General features: G+C 38.8%; 1 protein-coding gene across 17 annotated transcripts in view; it reads left to right on the plus strand.

Moving 5' to 3' along the window:
- FAM13B (family with sequence similarity 13 member B) overlaps positions 1 to 25,662 on the plus strand; it is a 111,354-nt gene that overhangs the window by 39,708 nt on the left and 45,984 nt on the right. For 12 of the 17 annotated variants that reach the window (XM_050795590.1, XM_050795591.1, XM_050795594.1 and 9 more), the window contains exons 5-8: positions 2,936 to 3,113; positions 3,414 to 3,555; positions 7,987 to 8,082; positions 11,948 to 12,108. In XM_050795590.1, the coding sequence (XP_050651547.1) occupies positions 2,936 to 3,113; positions 3,414 to 3,555; positions 7,987 to 8,082; positions 11,948 to 12,108 (577 nt within the window). The remainder of the gene's footprint in view (positions 1 to 2,935; positions 3,114 to 3,413; positions 3,556 to 7,986; positions 8,083 to 11,947; positions 12,109 to 25,662) is intronic. The other 5 variants (XM_050795600.1, XM_050795604.1, XM_050795603.1 and 2 more) reach the window with 1 other exon arrangement.

A 25,662-nucleotide genomic window follows, 5' to 3' on the forward strand; every position in this document is an offset into this window, starting at 1 on the left:
TAGGATGTTTAGCTTTACCATAGGCACTGTCTTCCCCAAAGTCATGACAGCCGTTCATTTGTCAGATGTTGACAACTTCTGGTTTAGACCATAATGGTTAGTTCAACTGCTTATCCATTGTGTTTTGGTAGAAAACATAGCTAGCAGTTTTGTGGATTAGTTAGAACATTTCCAGAAAATATTACAGTACTTGAAGGAATTGTTAGGGGAAACTTCTCTGATAAACATACATTATTTTCCCTGGATATGATTTAACTAGAAAGTAGACTCCAAAGGAAAGAAATTTAAGCAAGTATGTATATATTTAATGTATTTTGAAGTGCTTCTGTGCCTTATTTGAAGACTTCAGAAACAGGCCAGTATAGGTATAAATGTGTAGAAGAAATGTACCCAACAAAACTTTGGATAATGTTGATAGTATTTCAAATAAAAACAGTATTGCCCACAAGCTTACCACACCATCAAGTCAAATGGTGTAGTATGTTCAACATCTTTTTTCAGTTACTGTGTATTCATTCAGTGAATTCAACTAATGTGTATTGAACATCTGCTATATGCTAGGCATTGCTCTAGACCAGCAGTCCTCAACCTTTTTGACACGAGGGACTGGTTTTGTGGAAGACAGTTTTTCCACTGATGGGGAGAAGGAATGGTTTTGGGATGAAGCTGTTCTAACTCAGATCATTAGGCATTAGATTCTCATAAAGAATGTACAATCTAGATCCCTTGCATGCACAGTTCACAGTAGCGTTCTTGCTCCTATGAGAACCTAATGCTGCTGCTGATCTGACTCGCTGCTCACCTCCTGCTGTATGGTCCAGTTCCTAACAGGCCACAGACTGGTCCTCAGCCCCGGCTGTGGACCTTTGCTCCAGATACTGAGAATTCAGCACTGAAAAAAACTAGGTGAAAATCTCTGCCCTCATGGCTGGGTGTGGTGACTCACACCTGTAATTCCAGCACTTTGGGAGGCTGAGGTGGGAGGATCACTTGAGCCTAGGAGTTCTAGACCAGTCTGGAACACATAGGGAGACCCTGTCGCTACGAAAACTTCAAAAAATAGCCAGCTGTGGTGGCATTTGCTTGTGGTTCTAGCTACCTAGGAAGTAGATGTGGGAGGATCGCTTGGGCCTGGGAGGTTGAGGCTGCGGTGAGCCTCAGTGAGCATGCCACTGCACTCCACCCTGGAGCGACAGCCTGTCTCAAAGAAAAAAAAATCTCTGCCCTCACAGAACTGAAATGCTATAGAGGATAAAGGGAGGATGGATAAATAGATGATAAAAATAAACATATGGATAGGTATGCTAGGCATTAAGTGCCACAGAGCTGGAGAGAATGTTAGGTAGAATTTGTCAGTGTTGGTGTCTTCATTATATTGATAATGCTTGCATTTTTGGTACGTGATTTTCTAAAATAATCCTTTTCTGTTGAATGCTTAGGTTGTTAAAATTTCTCATCAGTTATAGGTACAGTGATTTAAACATTAATCCAGGGACTATTCCATCTGATTTTAAAATTGAAGTACTAGTACTTTTGAATGGACAGCTGGTAATATTACAAAGTATAGAAGAGTTGTTATTGGTTGCATTTTAAATTTTAAGTAAAACTCATGTGACTATAGCCTTTCCTGATAAACTTAAAAATTTTGTTTTCTTTTTTTTTTTTTTTTTAATTTTTGAGACAGGGTCTCACTCTGTCACCCAGGCTGAAGTGCAGTGGCACGATCTCAGCTCACTGCAACCAGTGCCTCCTAGGCTCAAGCCATTGTCTCACCTCAGCCTCCTGAGTAGCTGGGACCATATGTGTATGCCAGTACACTCGGCTAATTTTTGTATTTTTGGTAGAACAGGGTTTCGCCATGTTGCCCAGGCTGGTCTCAAACTCCTGAGCTCAGGCGATGTGCCTGCCTCAGCAAAGTGCTGGGATTACAGGCGTGAGCCACCGTACCAGGCCCAAAATAATTTTTTTTTAATCAACATAGTACTGGAGTCCTATTTCCTGATAAACTTTTTAGACTAGTATTATTTTGCAGAGATGGCTAATATCATGACCATAACCTTTTACCAAAAGTTTTTCAGTAAAATAATTTTAAGAACCTGCATAAAAATACAAAATGAAACATAATTGAATTGGTTTTTACTCATGAAGCAATAAATCACTTTATTTTGAGAGAACCTCTGAGCACTTTTTTCTCCCAAATGGGATCCTCACCAATCAATGGAATTAATACAGATCTAGTTTCTGCTAGTGAAAACTCATTGACACGATAAATACAAGGCCTAACTTGTGTGATAAAGTTTACTTGATAAGCAGAAACCAGCATAAATTTAGAGGAGAAAAACAGACCGAGAAATGAAAGACCTTTTAATTTAGTTCTACTGATATTGCTGAAGTTAATTGTTTATTTGGGAAGCCAGGAGAAGAAAATCACACTGTTACTTTGTTCTTTCCTTGTTTTTCCTTTCCAAGCTGAAAGGTATCGCTGATACTATTAGCCCCTCAAATTGCATCTCTGCTTTGCTCACTAGTAGTTTGTATTGTCTGGCATGGCCAGTGCATTTTGACCTTTTATAGTTGGCACTAGTGTGGAAACACAGGTACGGTCATGCTGGAGACAGTAGGATGAGAATTTTAAAAAAAATCAAAACAAAAAAACAAAAGTAGAGAATTGGGGCCAATGAGTAATAGATGAAGAAAACATCCTCCAGCAATTAAGGGGTTGAGTTCCTTTTTTCCAGCTCCCCTTCTCCACCTCTTCTCTGTTTCATAAGTGAAATGGAAAGCCCTAAGGCATTTGGCCCCAGTAGAGGAAGTGAAGAGGTTTTGAATTGTTGTAGTAAAAAGGTGATGTGGGTAGAGTAATGTGAACCTGGCAAAATATCAGAGCTTTGCTTTTTCCTTTATTTAAAAAAACCCTATCATTATTGTTTTATAGATTATAATAATGAAGATGAATTTGGAAGAAAGTTGAGGTTCCTCTTGCAGCAGCTTCCACCTGTTAATTACAGTTTGTTAAAGTTTCTGTGTAGATTTTTAGCCAATGTAGCATCACATCATGAAGAAATTTGGTCTGCAAATTCTTTGGCTGCTGTCTTTGGTCCAGATGTCTTCCAGTAAGTTGTTTCAAAAATTTTTGTTTAATTTTTAAAAATTAGATATGTGAAATGGAATCATTATATTGTCTCCCAAGGATTGTAGGTTGCTTGATGAACAATTATTTTTTATAGTAGATATAATTAATTCTTACAACATTTTTGTGAACAGGCTACAAATTAGGTAGATTTTACAGATGGGAGAATGGAAGCACAGAATGGTGACATAAATTGCCTATGTTCATAAAGTGTCTCATTGGTTGTCTTCTACCTTTACCAGTGATTGATTTAAGAACTCTCAATTTGGACTTTTATTCTTAGCATTTACACAGATGTGGAAGATATGAAAGAGCAAGAAATAGTGAGCAGGATAATGGCTGGACTTCTGGAAAACTACTATGAGTTTTTTGAGAATGAAGAGGAAGATTTTTCATCTAATGATTTGAGTTCAATTACTGAACAGGTGAGAATATTCTATTTGGAGGGATAATTTCTTTCTTTTTTTTTTTTTTTTTAAGAATAATATGCTCTTGGCCGGGCGCGGTGGCTCAAGCCTGTAATCCCAGCACTTTGGGAGGCCGAGACGGGCGGATCACGAGGTCGGGAGATCGAGACCATCCTGGCTAACACGGTGAAACCCCGTCTCTACTAAAAAAATACAAAAAACTAGCCGGGCGAGGTGGCGGGCGCCTGTAGTCCCAGCTACTCGGGAGGCTGAGGCAGGAGAATGGCGTGAACCCGGGAGGCGGAGCTTGCAGTGAGCTGAGATCCGGCCACTGCACTCCAGCCTGGGCGACAGAGCGAGACTCTGTCTCAAAAAAAAAAAAAAAAAAAAAAAAAAAAAAAAAAAAAAAAAAGAATAATATGCTCTTAAAGACTTGCCATAGGCATAAGTGGAATTTAAGTACTGACTTGGAAGTAATTATCTTGATTATTACATGTAATCAGTAGGTGGCACATTCATGATTTTTTTTTTTCCCTGAACAACATCCTGTCCTCCATAATTCGATTAATAAGGAAAAGGCATTAAAATCAGAGTATACAGTAGAGATTTTTTGTTTTTGTTTTTTTCTAACTATTGTTTATTTTGTAAGGATAATGCTGTGTTTTGTTTTTTTGCAGAGGAACTGCTAGCATAGAAGAATATAGGCAAGGGGTGAGAAATTTAAAGTAGAGGGAAAGATTAGGTATACATTTTTAAAAATTTGAAGTTTTTCTTCAGTAATATAGCAAATCAACACAATAGTATAATTATCATTAATGGAAAGCCTCTGGATATTAATAGTTTAAGTGGCAGGTAATTTTTAAATTCTGGTGACTCTAGAATATTAAAATCTCTTTCTGAGGTTACCTTATAATCTTTTACACAATTGTTTTATTTTTTATAGAGACAGGGTCTTGTTATGTTGCCCAGGCTGGTCTTGAACTCTTGGCCTCATGCAAGCCTCCTGCCTTGGCCTCTGAAAGCGTTGGGATTATAGGCATGCGCCACTACGTCCAGCCACTTATAATCTTGATGGTTGAGACTATACAAGGCTCATACTTAACTTTCTCCTTTATGAAATGGGAATATTGAAGCTGAATAATTAACAGTTTATTGTAAAGCCATGTTAGTCCAGTCTTCTCAGGTTTAAAATTTGTGATTTAGGTCTGTGTAGTTTTTCTTCTGCACTTATGTGAAGTGGCTTGCCATCAAACTTTTATTAACGTTAAAACCTATGAAGTCACCTATATTTTGAGTGTTAGTTGGGGCTGATACTTCTTTTTTTAATGGATAATAATTCACCTGTTTCTTAAAAATGGTAGAATATATGGTAAAATGTCTTGCTGTCATCCATACTCACCTTTTCCTTCTTTCTTTCCTCCCCTTGGTTTTTTGTTTTTCCAGTTTTTAAAAGCAAATACAAGTAAATATTTTCTAACAGTTTTTTTCTACAAGAAAGTAGGATACTATCCACACTGTTCTGCCCCTTGTTTTGAAGATCTTATTAGAATATAGAGAGCACGTTATTTTTTTTTTTTTTTTACACCTGTGTAGTTTCCTATTGTGTGGGTAGAACCTTAAAATTTATTTGATTTATAGTATCAGTCCCCACTTAGAAAGAGGGTGGTACATTCTGGTTTTCTCAGAATAATCTTGGTATCTGTCTGCTTCTGGTGTAATATTTAGAAGCTTCCCTGTCACTCTTAGATGTATTCAGGTTTGCATGGTTGCTTCCCTTCATTTGCTGTGAGATTACAAAGCATCATCTTTTGAGAGGTCGTCGATCATAACAGATTTTCATTAGTCCTGATAGTTCTTGTATATCATTATGTGGATTCAGAGTTTTATTTTCTGGGCAGCCTAACTTTAAAAGAGTTTTGATGCTTTTGTGAACTTTTATGACTAATACTTTTTAATATTTGGAGTTTATACTTCAGCTTTTCTTTATGTAAAGGTTTTTTCTTTTTCTTTTTTTTTTTTTTTTTTTTGAGACGGAGTCTCACTGTCACCCAGGCTGGAGTGCAGTGGTGTGATCTAGGCTCACTGCAACTTCCACCTCCCAGGTTCAAGCGATTCTCCTGCCTCAGCCTCCTGAGTAGCTGGGATTACAGGCAGTTACTGCCATGCCTGGCTAATTTTGTATTTTTAGTAGAGACAGGATTTCACCATGTTTGCCAGGCTGGTCTTGAACTCCTGACTGATCTCAGGTGATCCACCCACCTTGGCCTCTCAAAGTGCTGGGATTACAGGCGTGAGCCACTGCGCCTAGCCATGTAAGCATTTTTATCTTTGGCTTTCCCTCCCTCTCTCCCTTCTTCCCTCTTTCCCTTTCTCTCCTTCTCTTTTTTCTCATTTCTCTTTCTTCCTATCCAAATATCAGGAACTTTAAAGGAACAGTAATAGATGCCAGATTAGAGCTTGCAGTGTGTAGACTGAGGATGAAACCTGTGTCTGTGTGTATATGTAATAAATTAAGGGTAGAATTTGTAGCCTGAATTAGTGATGCATAGAACTCTTGGCACATTTTTTGAGGGGTTCCAGTTATCATACACAGTTCTTGACTTAAAAACTTGGTTTAAGGAACTGATAGATCTCTAAATTATTCTTGCTTGAAGCAAAATGACAAGAAGAGGATAAGTAGATAGGTATGCCTTAAACCTTTAATGTCTTTTGATGCTCAAAAGAAATCTACCTCTTGGGGAGTTCTGCATGCCACCTTTATTTCCTTCCTTCCTTCCGTCCTTCCATCCTGTCCTGAGACGGAGTCTTGCTCTGGTTGCCCAGGCTGGAGTGCAGTGGTACAATCTTGGCTTACTGCAGCCTCCACTTCCTGAGTTGAAGCGATTCTTGTGCTTCGCCTCCTAAGTAGCTGGGACTACAGTCACTTTGGTAGACACTGGGTTTTATCGTTTTGGCCAGGCTGATCTCGAACTCCTGACATCAAGTGATCTGCCTGCCTTGGCCTCCCAGAGTGCTGAGATTATAGGCATGAGCCACTGCACCTGGCCTATTTTGTTTATATTTCAGTTCAGTGATTTTCAAAAATATACGTAATGGCAGATAAAAATGAAATAATATACATAATGTTTGTGTCGTTTATTTTTTACATTTTTAAGATGATTTGACTTCTAAGAACTGGTAATGTCAACTTAATATTTATATCTTGACTTCTCTAAAGTCTGCAGGATATGCCTTATGTTTTATATTTTGCTATAATTCAATATTTCTTTTCTTCCATGGTTTTCTGATGTATGCTGAAATGTCTCTATCTCACATGTATTGCATCAGTAGTTTTGTATTTTTTTTTGCACTAGAAAAATTGACTTAAAATACATTGTGCCTTACATTAAATAGAATGGTGAGGCACCATAAGGTAGTGTTGAATTCTGCATGTTTGCCCATGGATAGAAAAAAGGACATTAGGCCAGGTGCGGTAGCTCACACCTGTAGTCCCAGCACTTTGGGAGGCTGAGATGGGTAGATCGCTTGAGGCCAGGAATTTCAGATCAACCTGATGAACAGGGCAAAACCCCATCTCTACTAAAAATACAAAAATTATCTGGCTGTGGTGGCACACACCTGTAGTCCTAGCTACTCTGGACCCTGAGGCACAGGAGTCGCCTGAACCCAGGAGGCAGAGGTTGCAGTGAGTTGAGATCATGCCACTGCACTTCAGCCTTGGTGACAGAGTGAGACCTTGTCTCCAAAAAAAAAAAAGAAAAAAAGAGAAAAGGATGTTAGTATAATTAAGCTTAATAAATGGAGTAGTGCAGTGGGTCCTGAGAGACATGCTGTAGATTTAATTATCTTGTCCCATGTTGCTAATTATTTTCTTACCAATTTTTTTTATCAATTCTGTCTCAGAATCTATTTTCTTATCAATTTTTATTATGTTTCTGGAATGTGATTTACAAGTAACGAAATTACAGATTTATGAGGTTTTTTTGTAAGTGGATTTGATAACTTTAGTTTGATTTGTGAGGCAGAATTGATAAGGTATTTAAGCAGACATAAATATCCTCAAACTCAGCACAACTTGATTGTGTTCTTAAATATTTTCAGTTTCTTGTCTATATATTTAAAGATGTGGGTAGACCTGGCCCGTCTTGGCAGTGCTTTGATTTTTCTCCTGATTTTAATATTTGAAGGAAGCAAAGTTTATCCAGCACTTAATTATTTTATAGTTTCATCCCATTAATGCAAATATTTGACTATTAGAATCTTTTCCAGGTAGTAGATATTTTTATTAATAATATGAGAGAGATAGGTGGCTGGAGATGATGAACAGGGAGTGCTTCAAGGATGATGCAGAGTCAAATGGATTTCGTATGGATCCTTAAATGAATGAGAATCCAATAGAATGGTTTGAAGATGGAGGTGATAATGATGTTTCTTTATACATTTGAGAAGACAGGTAGCAGCGTTCTCCACAAACTGGAGTCTGGAGAGCAGGCATTTCACGAGGCCCTAGAGAAGGGAATTATAGCAGTCAAAGAAAGAAGACATGTAAGTATGGATGAGGTTTTCCATAAGTGGAGTTGAGGCTGCTGCATACATAGAGCAAGTTCAAAATAACTTCTGAACAAAATAGTGTTGATAAGCAGAAGGTCAGGTTGACAAGGAGAGGATCAAGAAGAACTTCGAATATTAGTGTGGGGTAAGACAGCATTTTAATCCAAGTCTTTAATGCTTAGTTTAGCTCAAAATAATTGAGTCAGTTCTTAGTGCAGGAAGTTACTTTGGGAGGCCTTGAGAGGGGAGAGAAAAAAAACCCACAGGGTAATTAATTGTTCATGTCATATTTTAGTTGATGATTATTGTTGAAAATACTAGAGACTGTCAATTTCTATAAAGCTTATTGAATTGAATATATTCGATATATTCAAGTATAATGCTTTCATAGTTCCTCGGAGCTATTGACTTTAGACACGAAATGATTTTATTATTTTTTTGACAGGGTCTCACTGTGTTGCCCAGGCTGGAGTGCAGTGGCATGGTCATAACTTACTGTAACCTTGAACTTCTGGGCTCATGATCCTCCTGCCTCAGCTTCTTGAGTAGTTGGGACTACAGGCATGTGCTATAATGCTTGGCTAATTTTTAAAATTTTTTGTGGAGATAGAGTTTCACTATGTTGCCCAGGTTGGTCTTGAACTCTTGGCCTCAAGCAATCCTCCTGCCTTGGCCTTCCAAAATGTTGGTATTATAGGTGTGAGCCACCACACCTGGCCCCATAAAATGATTTTAAAAAGTGTGATATAACATGTTAAAATAGGCCAGCCATGGTGGCTCACACCTGTAATCCCAGCACTGTGGAAAGCTGTGGTGGGTGGATCACCTGAGTTCAAGGGTTTGAGACCAGCCCGGCCAACATGGTGAAACACTGTCTGTACTGAAAATATGAAAATTAGCCAGGCGTAGGGGTGTATGCCTGTAATCCCAGCTACTCAGGAGGCTGAGGCAGGAGAATTGCTTGAACCTGGGAGGCGGAGGTTGCAGTGAGCCAAGATCGTACCACTGCACTTCAGCCTGACCGACAGAGCAAGACTGTGTCTCAAAACCAAACAAAAAATATGTTAAAATAATAGTATCTCTATACCAAAAAGGTGTGAACTGAGTAATTTTTTATTCTGTTTTAAAAGCCTTCTTAAATTTTTTTTTTTTATATTTTGCTGTTGTGCCCAAGCTTTTATTAATCAACCACAATAAGTCCCTGCCCCCCACCCCACCTTTTTTTTTTTTTTTGAGACAGTCTTGCTCTGTCACCCAGGCTGGAGTGCAATGGTGTGATCTTGGCTTACTGCAACCCCCATCTCCCAGATTCAAGCAATTCTCCTGCCCCAGCCTGGGATGACAGGCACTTGCCACCATGCCTGGCTAATTTTTGTATTTTTAGTAGAGATGGGCTTTCGCCATGTTGGCCAGACAGGTCTCGAACTCCAGCCCTCAGGTGATTCGCCCACCTCTGCCTCCCAAAGTGCTGAGGTTATAAGCATGAGCCACCGCGCCTGGCCCCCTTTTATACTTCTGAAAACATTTTTTTTTTTTTTTTTTGGCCAGTGTTTCCTTGCTTAGATTATGAAATGGATATTAAGTACATCCTCTCAACCTTCACTAGTTAATTAAATACATAGATGGGGAAAGAGGATAATTTCTCATTTGATCTACTTTAAAACCTGATCTATCATTTGAGATTTTCACCTTTGTGTTGAAATCTTACCTCTCAGTTAATCACTTAAGCCAATGATTTTTCAGTCCTTTTCATCAACATAATGTGGGATGGACTAGGAAAGATATTTATAAACACAACGAATTACACAGAATCTGCTGCATGTACTTTACATGTGAACTAAATGGTTCACTAACTGTTTTGTTTTTATTTTTGAGACAAAGTCTTGCTCTGTTGCCCAGGCTGGAGTGCAGTGTGCGATCTTGGCTCATTGCAACCTCTCCCTCCTGGGTTCAGGCAATTCTGTCTTAGCCTTCCGAGTAGCTGGGATTACAGGCACACGCCACCACATCTGGCTAATTTTTGTATGTTTAGTATAGGTTGGATTTCACCATGTTGTCCAGGCTGGTCTCGATCTTCTGGCCTCAAGTGATCCACCCTTTGGCCTCCGAAAGTTCTGGGATTACAGGCATGGGCCACCGTGCCTGGCCTAACTATTGTTAATAATGACTTTTTAGTGACCCATCTGACTAGTGACCTCGATAGACCTGTGGTTGAGACCTCCTGCTTTAGGTAGTTTGGATGGTGGATACTGTCTTCATTGATATAAAAAATGATGTTACATGTAGAAACTAGGATCTATGCTGTTAAAGAAATGACAGCAATTTCAGTTATAATGATAGGCATTATTGCTTATTATGTATAGACATTGCTGAAGAGGTTATGTATATTAATCCTTTCAACCAGCTCTGTGAGGTAGTTAGTATAGCATCTCCATTTTATACTTAAGACTTGGTCAAGTTAAGTAAGCTGCCAGAGAAAGTTAGGGGCAAGTAGGGATGTGTGAATATAGATATTTCTGCCTCTGAGGCCTAGCTTTTAACTACTGTATTATACTTTATTCAGTTTTGAAACTGAATCTTACTCTGTCACCCAGGTTGGAGTGCAGCATCACAATCATGGCTCTCTTCAGCCCCGACCTCCTGGGCCCAAGTGATTCTCCTACCTCAGTCTCCCAAATGGTAGCTGAGACTACAAGCACATGCCACCATGCCTGGCTAATTTTTGTATTTTTTGTAGAGACAAGGTTTCACCATGTTGCCCAGGCTGGTCTGGAACTCCTGGGTTCAAGTGTTCCAACCCCCTCAGCCTCTCAAAAGTGCTGGGATTATAGGTGTGAGGCACTGTACCCAGCCTGTATTACACATTAAAATAGGCACTCTGTACTTGTTGATTAGGAGTGTGATAGAATATCACAGTGTAATTAACTTTCTTTTGGTTGTAGTTTTACTTTCTGATAGTATTCTAGTAACTGTATTTGTCCATCAGAAAAAACACCACTGTTACATGTAGTAGTAAACACATATATTCTAGGTATTTCTATTGCATTTTTCTAGAACGGAGAAAAAGCATACTTTTATTGCTCAGAGTCTTTAATGACTAGTATTAGTTTATATTAAGCCATTCTATAGATAGTTTCTTCTTTGGGATAACTTAAAAACTCATTTGAAAGTATTTCGCTGGTTTTCTTTCTCTAATATTTCAGTATCTTTTTATTAGAGTGATTACGTACGTAGCCAGTTTGATAATGGAGGACATTTTAGAGCTGCTGCTAGCAAGATAATTATAACCTTGACTTGTGCTTACTGGTCAAAATATGAGTTCTTCCTTGTTGTAGGATCCCATCTCTTCATGAATAATTCAATCTGAATCACTTAGAAGTTAGCTGACATTTTCTAAAATGTAGCTAACATCTTAAGGCAACATTTTTTTGCCCTTCGTTTTTCACACTTACTGTATTAAAATGACTTGTTTAAGGCACCTGGAAATCAGATCAATTAAAAGTCTGTTGTAAGTGTTACATTTACAAACCTAGTTAGAAAATTAAGTTTTCTTAATGTTAACTATACCTTATAGGCTTACTTATATTCCTAGATATACTAATTGTAAAATTAGTATATACTAATATACTAATTTGCAACTAGTGATACACTAATCTAGCTTCAAAATGTTACATTTGTCTGGTTGCAATTTTATTTTGATATGAGAAAGTTGACAGTTACTCCATAAGAGAGATTGATCTTAGGAAATGAGGAAATAAAAATGAGTTGTTTGTGTTTAAAATTTTCATAGACTAGTATGTCTTAGATGTGTTAACAGTTTCATCACATTTTAATTCTGAATTTCCTTTTATTTATATAGGTTAATGAACTTTCTGAGGAAGAAGAGGAAGATGAGAAGCTGGAACATATTGAAGAACTTCCAGAAGAGGGTGCAGAAAAATCAAATGACATGCCAGAGGTGGTACAATTAAGGATGACTGAAAACATCCTGGAATCAAATAGTGTTACGGCATCAACAAGGTAATAGCTCAGTTGAGTGAACTTTAGCTTTTGAGTATTTCATTCTAAGTGTAGACTCACTCAAGCACTCAGGAACACAAACTATGTGAAAGTTTGGCATTTGTCTGTGAAAAAGAGCAAGAAGTAAAATTTCAAGATGCAGTCTTGCTAAGGAATTTTCAGTTACTAGTGTTAATACCATTTTTTCAAAAACGTAACCTCTTACAAATTTATTCTTAAAGTTTGTTTTGTATTAGCTTATTAATTGGGCTGGATAAAATTTCAGAACCTGTGGAAGTAGCATTGTTAGAGAAGGATACAGTGGCTGAATTGACTTGTATATCCTGCTTCCAGGCTACAATTAGTTTTATCTAGGCTGTAAGGATGGAACTCTGATCCATTAAGATAGTGCTTTCCAAGGCCGGGCACGGTGGCTCATGCCTGTAATCCCAGCACTTTGGGAGGCCGAGGCGGGCGGATCACAAGGTCAGGAGATCGAGACCATGGTGAAACCCCGTCTCTACTAAAAATACAAAAAATTAGCCGGGCGCAGTGGCGGGCACCTGTAGTCCCAGCTACTCAGGAGGCTGAGGCAGGAGAATGGTGTGAATCCGGGAGGCGGAGCTTGCAGTGAGCCGAGATCGTGCCACTGCACTCCAGCCTGGGCGACAGAGCAAGACTCTGTCTCAAAAAAAAAAAAAAAAAAAAAAGATAGTGCTTTCCAATTCTTTTCATGTATAAAATGATAATATTTACATGGCGTACTGGGTAAATTCGATAAATGTGGTAGGCTGAAGGCCCTATCCCAGCACATAGCTGGGACCATTGGGCACACTATTTAGGAAGCTTTAGAGAACTCAAGAGAAAGAGTGAACCTTTCTATGGCTTTTGATAAATATTTCCAGACTACTTAAAGGACGTGAGCCAGTTTACATTGTCATACTCCCCATATATATCTTTAGGTCTGCTAAATTCTATGCTAGTTCTCTGTAAAGCTCCATTGTTTACTAACGCTTTCTAATTAGGAGGATACAGCTGTATATTTAGTCCACTAGATTTTTTAAATTTAATTTGTGTTCAGTGGAATGGTGGTTAAAAAGAAGAGGAAATAATAATTTGAGTGAGAAAGCAAAATGTCATTTAAAAGTAACTGGTAATACCTAAGGGAAGAGCTATCTATTGCCATTCAGGAAAACTATGAAGTAATTTAAAATGTCTGCTGCTAAATACAATTATTACATTTCTCCATAGGCCTTTGGATCTTTATATTATGTATGGTTTCTTCAAACATGATCATAATTCTGTTTTGTTAACATGTTTATTTTCTCTTTTGCTGGATTTAACATTCTGTTTTTGCTTTTATGTGTGTTTACATGACCTCCTAATTTATTTTTTTGATGGTCTCTTAACTGTATTTTAATTGTATGTTAAAATATTATCTGTATGTTCAGATATTTAACTATATCCTATCATTCTTTTTTCTTGATATTTTGAGTTGTTTTAGCTGGCTTGTCAGTACTGTACTGCTGCTAAAAAAAAAACCACCTTTGTTGTTTGGCTCTTTTTTCTTTCTTCTAAATTATTTGGATAAATTTACTGGAATTTTAGAGTGAACGTTTCTCTGGCTTTTGGTAAATATTTCCAGACTGCTTAAAGGACGTGACCCAGTTTACACTGTCATTAGCAGTATTTTCTTGAAGACCTTACAGCAATAGATTTAAATGGGTGTTTTAAATTTTGTTAATTAATTTATTATTATTTTTTGAGACCAGAGTCTCACTCTGTCACCCAGGCTGGAGTGCACTGGCACAATCTCGGCTCACTGCAACCTCTGCCTCCTGGGTTCAAACGATTCTCATGCTTCAGCTTCCCAAGTAGCTGGGACTATGGACGTGCATCACCATGCCCAGCTAACTTTTGTATTTTAGGAGAGACAGGGTTTCACCATGTTGGCCAGGCTGGTCTCAAACTCCTGGCCTCAAGTGATCTGCTTGCCTCGGCCTCCAAAGTGCTGGGATTACAGGAGTGAGCCACTGTGCCCAGCCATTAATTTTGTTAATTTAGAGCTCTACTCTCCAATAAGGTGGCCACTAGTTCCTTCTGTGTTTTTATTATTATTATTTAATGATAGGGTCTCTCACTCTGTCATCCAGTCCGGAGTGCAGTGGCACAATCACAGCTCATGTATAGCTTCTACCTCCTGGGCTCAAGCAGTCCTCCTGCCTCAGCCTCCTGTGTAGCTGAGACCACAGGTGCTCACTACCATGCCCAGCTAGTTTTTGTATGTTTTGTAGAGGTGGGGTTTCAGCTTGTCGCCCAAGCTGGCCTTGAGCTCCTGGGCTTACAGGTGTGAGCCACTGTGCCCTGCCACTTGTGTGTATTTAAATGTAAACTTAAACGAACTAAAATTAAATAAAAATTTTAAATTCCTTCCATATTTGTGCCACCTACATTTCAAGTGCTCAGTAGCCACACGTGTGGCAAGTGACTGTCATGTTGGACAGTGCAGATATAGAACATTTCTATCATTGCAGAAATTTCTTTTGGACAGTGCTGATTTAGACAAGTGAATTCATTAAGTGTGTTTATTTATATAATTAACAGCAAGGCTAAGTATTGTTTCAAATACTATGTATTACTAATAGCTTCTCTTTGATCATCTGTCTGGTTTTGTAGAGGATCCTCCTTTGCTCCAACACAGTCCCTTTGCTCCAACACAGTCATTTTAGAAGGATTCCTTGGAGATTTAGTGGTTGTTAGGATTTTTTTTTTTTTTTTTTTGAGATGTTTTCATTCTGTTACGCAGGCTGGAGTGCAGTGGTATGATCTTGGCTAACTGCATCCTCCGCCTCCTGAGTTCAAGCGATTCTCTGGCCTCAGCCTCCCGATTAGCTGGGATTACAGGCCCACACCACCATGCCTGGCTAATTTTTGTATTTTTGGTAGAGACGGGATTTCACCATGTTGGCCAGGCTGGTCTCGAACTCCTGACTTTAGGTAATCTGCCCACCTTGGCCTCCCAAAGTGCTGGGATTATAGGCATGAGCCACCATGCCTGGCCAGTTGTTAGGATTCTTTAATTGCAGCTCCTAGAAATAGATTCTAGTTAAAGTATAGAAAAAGCAATTTATTCGTAAGAAGGATTCTGGGCTACAGTCAAATGGAAATGCAAAGATCAGAACATGGGCAGCTCTGGGAAATTTAGAAACACGGAGGCATGGAATAACCTCTTCCCCATGTGGCTGTTGCTGTGAGAGTTCTGACGGCTTCTGTCTGTTATTCTGCTCTGGAGCAGATAGCTGTGGGGTGGTGGGGAGAGGGTCTGCCCTAAATTTAGTTGCGTGTCTATTCCCATGGCCAGTGTAGAACTGGTCATTGTGATTTATGTGTATCTGAGGACTGTGTGGGATGGAGGGAGGAGCTAGTTTCCCACAGGAAAATAGGGCGATTACCAAAATGTTGGAGTAGGGATATTAGGCAGCAGAAACAGGTATGTCTACCATTGTGGTCTTCTAGATTTAGTGATTTTTATGTGTTTCAGTTGATATCTATGTATTTCCCTTTTATTTTAGTTTTGGCTGATAAAATGTATAAAGATTAAAAAGTACCCATGATTACTTTTTTGGTGGTATCTATTGCTTCATTATAGTGCTTTTCAGGTAAATAAAACCCTTTACATGTCATCAGAGTAGAGGTACCTGCTGTTTTTTTAGTTAACATTTATTTTATTTATGAAAATGTTAATAATTTAACTCTTCTCTTGAAAGTAAAAATATCCACAGTACGTAGTACCTTCAGACTATGTTCAGTTTTTATTCTATTTGTTATTAAAGATGCTCATATTAAAATTTTTTATAAATTACCTATTTTTACATTTATTTTAATGGCAATTTAGTTTTATGGATGTTATTACTGCTTGAGAAGAGGCTCAAGATTGAAGTTGTTTATAGATGTGTCCTCTATGAAATTAAAAGTAAATCAAAATGCATGCCATTTCATAAGTGCTTAATAAGAGATAAGCAAATGAAAAACTGAAGTGGAATGAAGCATACAGCTAGTTAGAGGGAACAGGCTGGGCACGGTGGCTCACACCTGTAATCCCAGCACTTTGGGAGGCTGAGGTGGGTGGATTACGAGGTCAGGAGAGTGAGACCATTCTGGCTAATACGGTGAAACCCCATCTCCACTAAAAACAAAACAAAACAAAAATTAGCTGGGCACGGTGGTGGGCACCTGTAGTCCCAGCTACTCCGGAGGCTGAGGCAGGAGAATGGTGTGAACCCGGGAGGTGGAGCTTGCAGTGCGCCACTGCACTCCAGCCTGGCTACAGAGCGAGACTCTGTCTCAAAAAAAAAAAAAAAAAAAAGAGGGAACAGGAGCCTTTCAGAAAGAGCGATTAGGGTTTTTTATATATTTTTAGAGATATTTATTTTTGCATGTCTCTCTGCTAAACAAGGATATCTGTTTGTTTTTTGTTTGTTTTCACATGGAGTTTCTCTCTGTCGCCCAGGCTGGGCTGGAGTGCAGTAGCGTGATCTCGGCTCACTGCAACCTCTGCCTCCTGGGTTCTCGACTTTCCTGCCTCAGTCTCCTGAGTAGCTGGGATTACAGGCGCCCACCACCATGCCTGGCTAAGTTTTGTATTTTTAGTAGAGAAGAGGTTTCACCACGTTGGCCAGGCTGGTCTTTTGAACTCCTGACCCCTAGTGATCGACCCGTCTTGGCCTTTCAAAGTATTGGGATAACAGGTGTGAGCCACTGCACCGAGCCCCCATTGAAGTATATTATTTCTAATTCCCAGCAATCCACTTAAGCTTCTTATTCTTGTTTCTTATAAATTATAGAAGTACTTTGCTGAATCTAGCTGATTTCATTAGTATAACATGTTCATTGTTTTAAAAAACTAAGATCATTTATTATATTATTTTTCTCTGAACTCTTCAGAGAGGTAAGAGTGTTTCATTGCTTTGGTTAAATCCCTTTAATGTCTCTCTATTGAAGGAGCCAAAATTCTTAAATGGCCTGTAGGATTCTATATACACAGTCTGCCCCATCCCACCCCTAACTGCTGCACCTTTTTTCCTTTATCTCTTGCCTGCTCTCTCTTTGCTCATTCTCCTTTGGCCATAACAGAATTCCTTAATTCACCAGTCATGTTCTATTTGAACCTTTGCACTGGACTGTTCCTTCTGTCTGGATAGATGTGCCCCTAGATAGCTGCATGGTTCTCTCAGTATGTTCCTTTCTTTGCTCAAATGTCACTTTCTCGGTGATAACCTCCTCATCCCCCATTCTTGATCTCCCTTACCCTGTTCTATTTTGTCCGTAACTGTTATAACCATCTAACATATGTTTATTATTGTTATTGTCTATCTTCCAGCACTAGAAAGTAAACCATGAGACAGCAGGATTTTCTTTACTCACGTATTTATAACACTTAGGATAGTGCCTGCTACAGAATAGGCACTCAGTAAAGTATTACATGTTGAATAAATGGAGCTTTAGAAGCAAGATGGAATGTTCTTGAATGTTCAACTTAATATGATTAAAATTACATGTACAGCAAATGTGTCAGTGTTCTGAGACAGAAGAAATATAAAATACATTGTTTGATTATCTATCTTGGATGAAAGGAGGAGAAATTTCCCTAGAATGCGTAGGGCCTAGTATATAGTGAGCTCTTAATGAATTTGAAACTGGAGATTGAACTTTTAGTAATTAACATGTCATCTTTTTGAGTATTCCTATGAAGTAGTTGCAAACATTTATTGGAAATATTAGGTAGCCTGCTTTGTGTTTCTCTTCAGAAGTAGCCTAGGAAAGTATGTTGGAATCCTAAGAGAAATAAACACTTGGGAGATGGTTTAAGTTACCAGTTCTCAAACTTTTGGTCTCAAACATTAGTACCCTTATAAAAAGTTATTGAGGACTCCAATAAGCTTATGTTAATGTGTACTATACTTGTTGGTATTTACCATGTTAGAAATAAAAACTGAGAATATTTAACTACAGGGAGTATTTCTTTGCCAAGTTGTAGTTTGGAAGGAAGCTTTTTTTTTTTTTTTTTTTTTTTTTTTTTTTTTTTTTTTTTTTTTTTTTGAGACAGTGTCTTGCTCTGTCGCCCAGGCTGGAGTGCAGTGGCACAATCTTGGCTCACTGCAACCTCTGCTTTCAGGGTTCAAGGGATTATCGTGCCTCAGCCACCCAAGTAGCTGGGACTACAGATGTGTGCCACCACACCTGACTAATTTTTGTAATTTTAATAGAGATGGGGTTTCACTATGTTGGCCAGGCTGGTCTAGAACTCCTAGCTTCAAGTAATCTGTCTACTTCAGCCTCCCAAAGTGTTGGGATTGACTATAGGCATAAGCCACCACACCTGGCCTGGGTGCTTCTATTTGTAGCTAAAAGGTAACTATTTATGACCTCTTGGATTTTTATTAATAAATTCTTTCTCCTTTATTAGTTTTAAGTTAGTGCTTCTCAGATATTTTGGTTATACAATCCCCTTACACACTTAAAAATTATTGGGCACCCTAAAGAACTTCTGTTTCAGATGTTATATCTATTGGTGTTTATGATATTAGGAATTAAAACTGAGAAAAAATTATTTAATTTTTTATTTTTTTGAGACAGGGTCTTGCTGTGTCGCCCAGGCTGGAGTGCAGTGGCATGATCATGGCTTAACTACAGCCTTGACCTTTCAGGCTCAAGCAGTCCTCCCACCTCAGCTTGATGAATAACTGGGACTACAGGCATGCAACACCACGCCTGATTAATATTTTATATTTTTTGTAAATACAAGGTCTCATTATGTTGCGTAGGCCAGTCTCAAGCTCCCGGGCACAAGTGATTCTCCAGCCTTGGTCTCCTTAAAGTGCTGGGATTACTGGGCCTTGTTTAGTTTTTTAAAGTAACAATAAACCTATCACATGTTAGTATAATTTTTTTTTTTTAATGAAAAGTAATTGTGTTTTCTAATTCCCTAAACTTTTTTAGTGGCAATGTTTTACATTTTTGCAAATCTCTTGAATTTCTATGGTGAAGGATTCTTACATTTTCTTCTGCATGAAATCTGTTGCTGCTATGATCTGGAAGTTTTGGTATTAGGAAGTGGGGCCTTTGGGAGGTTATTAGGCCATGGGGGTGGGGTCCTCATGAATTAGACTAGAACCCTTATAAAAAGCCTGAGAGAAGACTCCTTACCCCTTTCACTCAATGGTAACACAGTGAAAAGTCTATCAATGGGCCCTCACCAGACACTCAATCCGCTGCCGCCTTGATCTCGGACTTCTCAGCCTCTAGAACTATGAGAAATAAATTTCTGTTGTTTCCTCAGTGTATGGCATTTTGTTACAGTAACCTGAATGGACCAAGACAGAAAATTGGTGCTGAGGAGTGGGTGCTGCTGTAACAAATACCTAAAATATGGAAGTTGCTTTGGAACTGGGTAATGGGTAGAGGCTGGAAGGTCTTGCTCTGTCGCCCAGGCTGGAGTGCAGTGGTGTGATCTCGGCTCACTGCAGCCTCCACCTCCTGGGTTCAGGCGATTCTTCTGCCTCAGCCTCCCGAGTAGCTGGGACTACAGGTGCACGCCACCATACCTGGCTAATGTTTGTATTTTTAGTAGAGATAGAGTTTCACCATGTTGGCCAGGCTAGTCTTGAACTCCTGACCTCGTGATACACGCACTTCAGCCTCCCAAAGTGCTGGGATTACAGGCATGAGCCACCATGCGTGGCCAAAAAAATTTTTTAAATGAGCTGGGCATACTGTCATGTGCTTGTAGTCCCAGTGAATCAAGAGGCTGAGGTGGGAGGATTGCTTGAGCATGGGAGGTCCAGGCTACAGTGAGCCACGATCGTGCCACTGCATTCCAGCCTGGGCAACTAAGTGGCACCTTGTTTCAAAAAAAAAAAAAAAAAAAAAGACCCTGAAGGCAATTCAGAAATCAATTACAGGCCTTGAGTGCAAGGGCCTATGGGGAGGCCCTAAATGCAAAGGAGGGGCCACCAATGATGGGGGACCTTGGGGACCTTGGCAAGATTCCATTATGCCTGGCACCATACTCTTCTGCCACTTTAGGTATGGCTCTGGTGTGATAATGGGCAGCACCATCTCTACCACAGCACAGAGTGTGTAAGTCGTAGGGGTGTGGCTACTTCCACCATTCAAAGGATGGGGCTGCCCCTGTGACCCAGGGAAGAGGACCATGATGGGGATGGGATATGGTATATTGGTCATTTGGAAAAGATTGCTTCCCTGAGTTCTGTAGATCTTCAGATGTTGGCACATTTGTTAAAGTTCACATTCTTTAATATCACTATTGATTGCATCAGAAGCATCTTTAAGTATTTAGATGCCTTTGAGCTTATGGAGGAGGATACAGGTTTTCCAGAATTTTGATTTTCGCTTGAAAATTCAAATTTTATATTGTCAGTTTTTCTTAAAGGTAGAGTCTTGGTCATTTTTGAGAAAATGTCTGCCAGTGTTCAAGTCCTAATAACCATGGTTTAGATTTGAGTCTATCTTTCAAGTAAAAATGGTATTCCTTAATAGAAGTGATTAGTTTAGCTCTCAAACAAGATAAGCTATGCAGCAGAAGTGCTTTATGAGTACTTCCCATTTACACTGAATATTAAAAAAGAAATGTACTCATGGAATAAGACGAAATTAATCATTGTTTTCTGCTTGTCTATCATAGACTGGCCCCTTTTTAAAAAATTTCAAGTGGCTGGTAAGGAAGAATGCAGTGGCCACAGTATTACTTGCCTGGACTTATGCTAAGATTACCCCAAGCAGCTTTTTCTGCCATTGATTTTGCATCATCATTGTTGAAAACTTTAGACAACAATTTTAAGTTTATTTGAGCATTAAAGGATTCATGAATCAGGCAGCAGTCAAAACCAGAGGAGGTTCAGAGTGCTCCACTTTAGCAGCCTGAGCATTGGGGCTTTTATAGGCTAAACGCAGAAGTAAAGAAATAACTTGATTGGGTAGGCATTTGCCTTATTTGGATATGATACAGTGGAAAGTTCCTAGTTAGAGGTTAGTTGGCGGGTTTTGATTAGTCATCTTACTGTTGACATTGGGTTTCAGTTCACTCATGTAGGAAGCCAAGGCACTGGAGCCATCTCAGCCTGATGGCCTCCCAATTAAAAATTTTTGAAAATATGCAAATGTCAGTGCAGTGAAAAAGGCATACAGTGTGAAGGTACTTCTCACTCTTTCATAGAAAGTGTTTCAAAGACTCTCAGGTTTACAGACCTCATTTTGAGAACCAGTGGTTTAAATGTTTGTGTGTGAGTTGTATTGATTGGTCTGTTCATGCATCTGTTATTTCTGCAGTTGTCATTAGCTATGTTTTGTTAAGATTTAAGCTGTCTTCAGAGTGGAAAAAATGGTAGAGTTTGAGGTGAAAGCAGCCTAGGGTGCATGAAAAAGCAGTTTTGTTTGATCCTGAGGTTCAGTCTTATCCATGAAGTCCATGGAAATCTCAAGATTGTTTCTAAATTGTTGTTTTATATCCACATGTTTATCATTTAGCTTTATATATACATATATATATATATTTTGAGACGGAGTTTTGCTCTTGTTGTCTAGGCTGGAGTGCAGTGGCACAATCTCAGCTCACCGCAATCTCCGACTCCTGGGTTCAAGTGATTCTCCTGCCTCAGCCTCCCAAGTAGCTGGGATTACAGGTGTCTGCCACCATGCCCAGCTAACTTTTTGTAACTTTAGTAGAGACGGAGTTTCACCATGTTGGCCAGGCTTGCCTTGAACTCCTGGCCTCGTGATTCACCGGCCTCGGCTTCCCAAAGTGCTGGGATTACAGGTGTGAACCACAGTACCCGGCCTCATTTAGCTTTATATTTAAATGTACAAATTTTAGGGAAATTTTTACCTTTAAAAAATGTGAAGAGAGAAAGGAGAGTTCTAAAAGAGCTTTTACCTAAGACTGTGCTTTATAATCTTTTTCCTGTGTTGTTTTGGGGAAGTTTATTTTGACTTGAGGTTTAGGTGATTTTTAATTTATGCTTATGCTTAAGAAACCACAAACCAAAAAACAATTACTTCATGTTATAAAGTTCATTTAAAGTTGTGCTTCTGATGCCTTCCTAAAACTCAATTTAGAAAGATGAAAAATTGGGCTGGGCATAGTGGCCACTTCATTCTGTGGGTCCCCTATTATTGAGAAAATGTGCCTTCAGTTGACTAAAGGTGTATGCGAACTGTAGTGGTATCTTTTGTCTTCTCTTTCATCATTGAGTCATATAGTTTGCAAAATATTTCAGTTGACAGATTTTATCAGTTCACATTTTCGGTATCCAGGTTCTACTTGAGTGTAAAAAGGAAGTCATACTTGGGTGGAAGTACCAGAAATGTTGGGCAGTAACAAGTAGAATTTATCCTCTGGGTCATGAGGAAGTTTTATTAGAGTTAAAAAAATGTTTTAAGTGCTAGCATATGATAATATTGACAGGTTCTCTCCCTCTTTTCCCTCTCCTATAAATGATGCATTTGATATTTTAATGACTTGTTATATATAACTTATTGACTAACTTTGTAACAGTGAGAAATCTTTTGGTATACTCTTGTCATAGTTATAAAGTACTCCTAAGTTGATGGGGAAAGTAAGGAAAGGATTTTTACTTTTGGTTTTAAAGGAGCATGAGATTATTATTTTTGTTTTGTTTTATATGTTTATTTTTCGAAACCATAGTTTTTTAAATGGTAATTTTGGCATAGTTCTAGCATGACTTATCTGGAAGCTATCCAAGTTTTAGACTTGAAAAATTAACCATAAATGCTTTTCTCAAATTGGATAATTGAACAATAGCACGCTACCTATTTTGCATAGTTTAGTAATTTCATATTTATTTATTTATTTATTTATTTATTTTTTGAGATGGAGTCTCGCTCTGTCGCCCAGGCTGGAGTGCAGTGGCGCTATCTCGGCTCACTGCAAGCTCCGCCTCCCGGGTTTACGCCATTCTCCTGCCTCAGCCTCCCGAGTAGCTGGGACTACAGGCGCCCGCCACCTCGCCCGGCTAATTTTTTTGTATTTTTAGTAGAGACGGGGTTTCATTGTGTTAGCCAGGATGGTCTCGATCTCCTGACCTCGTGATCTGCCCGTCTCGGCCTCCCAAAGTGCTGGGATTACAGGCTTGAGCCACCGCGCCCAGCCGTAATTTCATATTTATAATTTATGTCCCTGGATGTAGTAGTTTGATTAATGAAAACAGATTGGTTTCTCCACTTATACTGGATTAGGCTTGTATATTTTTGAGAGAAGTCTAGCTGGATTCAAAATTTTGTTTCTCTTTGTCCACCTCCTAAAAAGTTGCAAAGTGAAGAGGAAAAAAAGTGTAGACTCTTGATTGGGTACCTCCTTGTCAGTAGTGACCTCATGTTGCAGTCTGCTTCCGTTTAAACTGCAGAGTGTAGCACAGCTCTACTGTGTGTAGGAGGACTCAGCACTAATAATTGCTCAGCAGTTTTTATAAGCCCATCACCTTCCTTTACTGTGCTTTTAATGAAGTCTTTACCTGATGTTTTTGTTGGAAGATGCCAGGGTATTCAGAATGGTTTACAAGGCTCTGTTGCACAGGTAAAGTGATCTTTACCAGAGTTAGCTGAGACTCAACTGTAGTACTTTTATTGAAATATTGTTTGTAGCATTAAATATTTACCATTGGGAAATGAAAATAATAGTAGTTTCTTATTTTATTTGGATACAAAATATTAGTGACTGGAATAAGTGGTTGCAAGATTGATCTTATGTTCTCAAGATGATTATATCATTGTAGGCAGATTTGAAAATAGAGTTAATAGCAGAGGGGATAAAATGTCAGGGAATGACTATAGTCTTCAATATTATGTTTGACTGATGACTTTACGATATATGTGTCCCCTGTCATTTATTGTTTGTCTTTCTAGTCAAGTCTTCCTTGTCTAGGGGTTTAATGAATACGATTAGCATTTTAGGTGGTCTTTATGGCATCTGCCTATAGTACCTATGTAATGTGACCTGAAATTTCTCAGCAATTATTTCTCTTATGTCTTTATTTTAGCTCTCACATCCCTGTGATATCTATACATTTTAGCTGCAGATGCATAACTATATTGATAAATCTTTTTTATATCTATTGGTGTGTGTGAGCCCTGGCTTATACCTGAGGGCTTTTTACCCACAGGATTTGACTAAAGTATGAAAATAAAGAATAATTAAAATCTGTGAAATCTGAAAGCTAAGTCAGTCCTTTTTGTCCTTCAGAAGCTCAGAGAACAAAGTTGTACAATTCATTTTGTATATAGCCTTGTGGGTGACAACCTGACTCTTAAAGTGCAAAATCTATTTATTTGATTTGTTTACTAAGGCTGGTGGGAGGCTTCTTAAAAGGAGCTATTTGATTGTCCCAGCATATTCTTCAGGACTGAAGAATCTTTACTCTTGCGTTAATAATCGAGCTTGCTGATCACTAGTTTTATAATACTTTTAGTTTTCAGTAGCAATTAAAAGAGATAGGAAGCAAAAAAGATCAACTACCTTGTGATCTATTCAATTTAAGACCACTGGAACTTTTGCCTCTTTTTGGCTCCTTTGAATAACTGGAAATTTTATTAAACTTTATTCTTTTTGGAGGCTAGATATAGATCTAGGCCAATGTTTCTCAAACTTACTACTATGGATAAGAATCATCATTGGCATTTGTTAAAAATGTAGACTCTTGGGCCCTACTTTAGAGATTCGGAGTGGGACCTTGGAATCTGCCTTTTAAAAAGCTTTTTTCTTTGTTTTATTTTATTCTATTTATTTATTTATTTATTTTGAGACGGAGTCTTGCTCTGTCACCCAGGCTGGAATGCAGTGGCGCAATCTCAGCTCACTGTAACCTCCGCCTCCCGGGTTCAAGCGATTCTCCTGCCTCAGCTTCCCAACTAGCTGGGACTACAGGCATGCGCCATCACGCCTAGCTAATTTTTAAATATTTTTTTAGTAGATAAGGGGTTTCACCACATAGGCCTGGCTGCTCTCGAACTCTTGACCTCAAGTGATCTGCCCACTTCGGCCTCCCAAAGTGCTGGATTATAGGCATGAGCTACCATGCTCAGCCTCTTTGCTTTTTTAAAAAATTAATTTTTTAATTAAAAAAATAGATGGGGTTTTGCTATGTTGCCCAGGCTGGCCTCAAGTTATCCTCTGCCCTGGCCTCCTGAAGTTTTGGGATTACAGGCATGAGCTGCCATGGCTGGCCTCATTTTGTATTGGAAAATAAATCATACTATAGAAATGGGCATAAAGTAAATGTATAGCAACACAAGTTAGAGGCAAATATCCTTGTACCGACACACACCTGTAAATAAACTGTGACACCACCCTAGTAGCTCTCAAAATCCTGATCCCCTCCCTCCCTACGAAGGCGATTACTATGTGGACATTATAGCAATCACTTCCTTGTATGTCTTAGAGCTTTATGAAAATGAAATCAGATTATATGTAAATTCTTGGTCTGGTTTCTTTCACTGAACACTGGTTTTTTTCACTGCGTAAGTTTGAGATTTATCCACGCT

Source organism: Macaca thibetana, chromosome 6 (assembly GCF_024542745.1).
Source record: "Macaca thibetana thibetana isolate TM-01 chromosome 6, ASM2454274v1, whole genome shotgun sequence".
NCBI lineage: Eukaryota > Metazoa > Chordata > Mammalia > Primates > Cercopithecidae > Macaca > Macaca thibetana.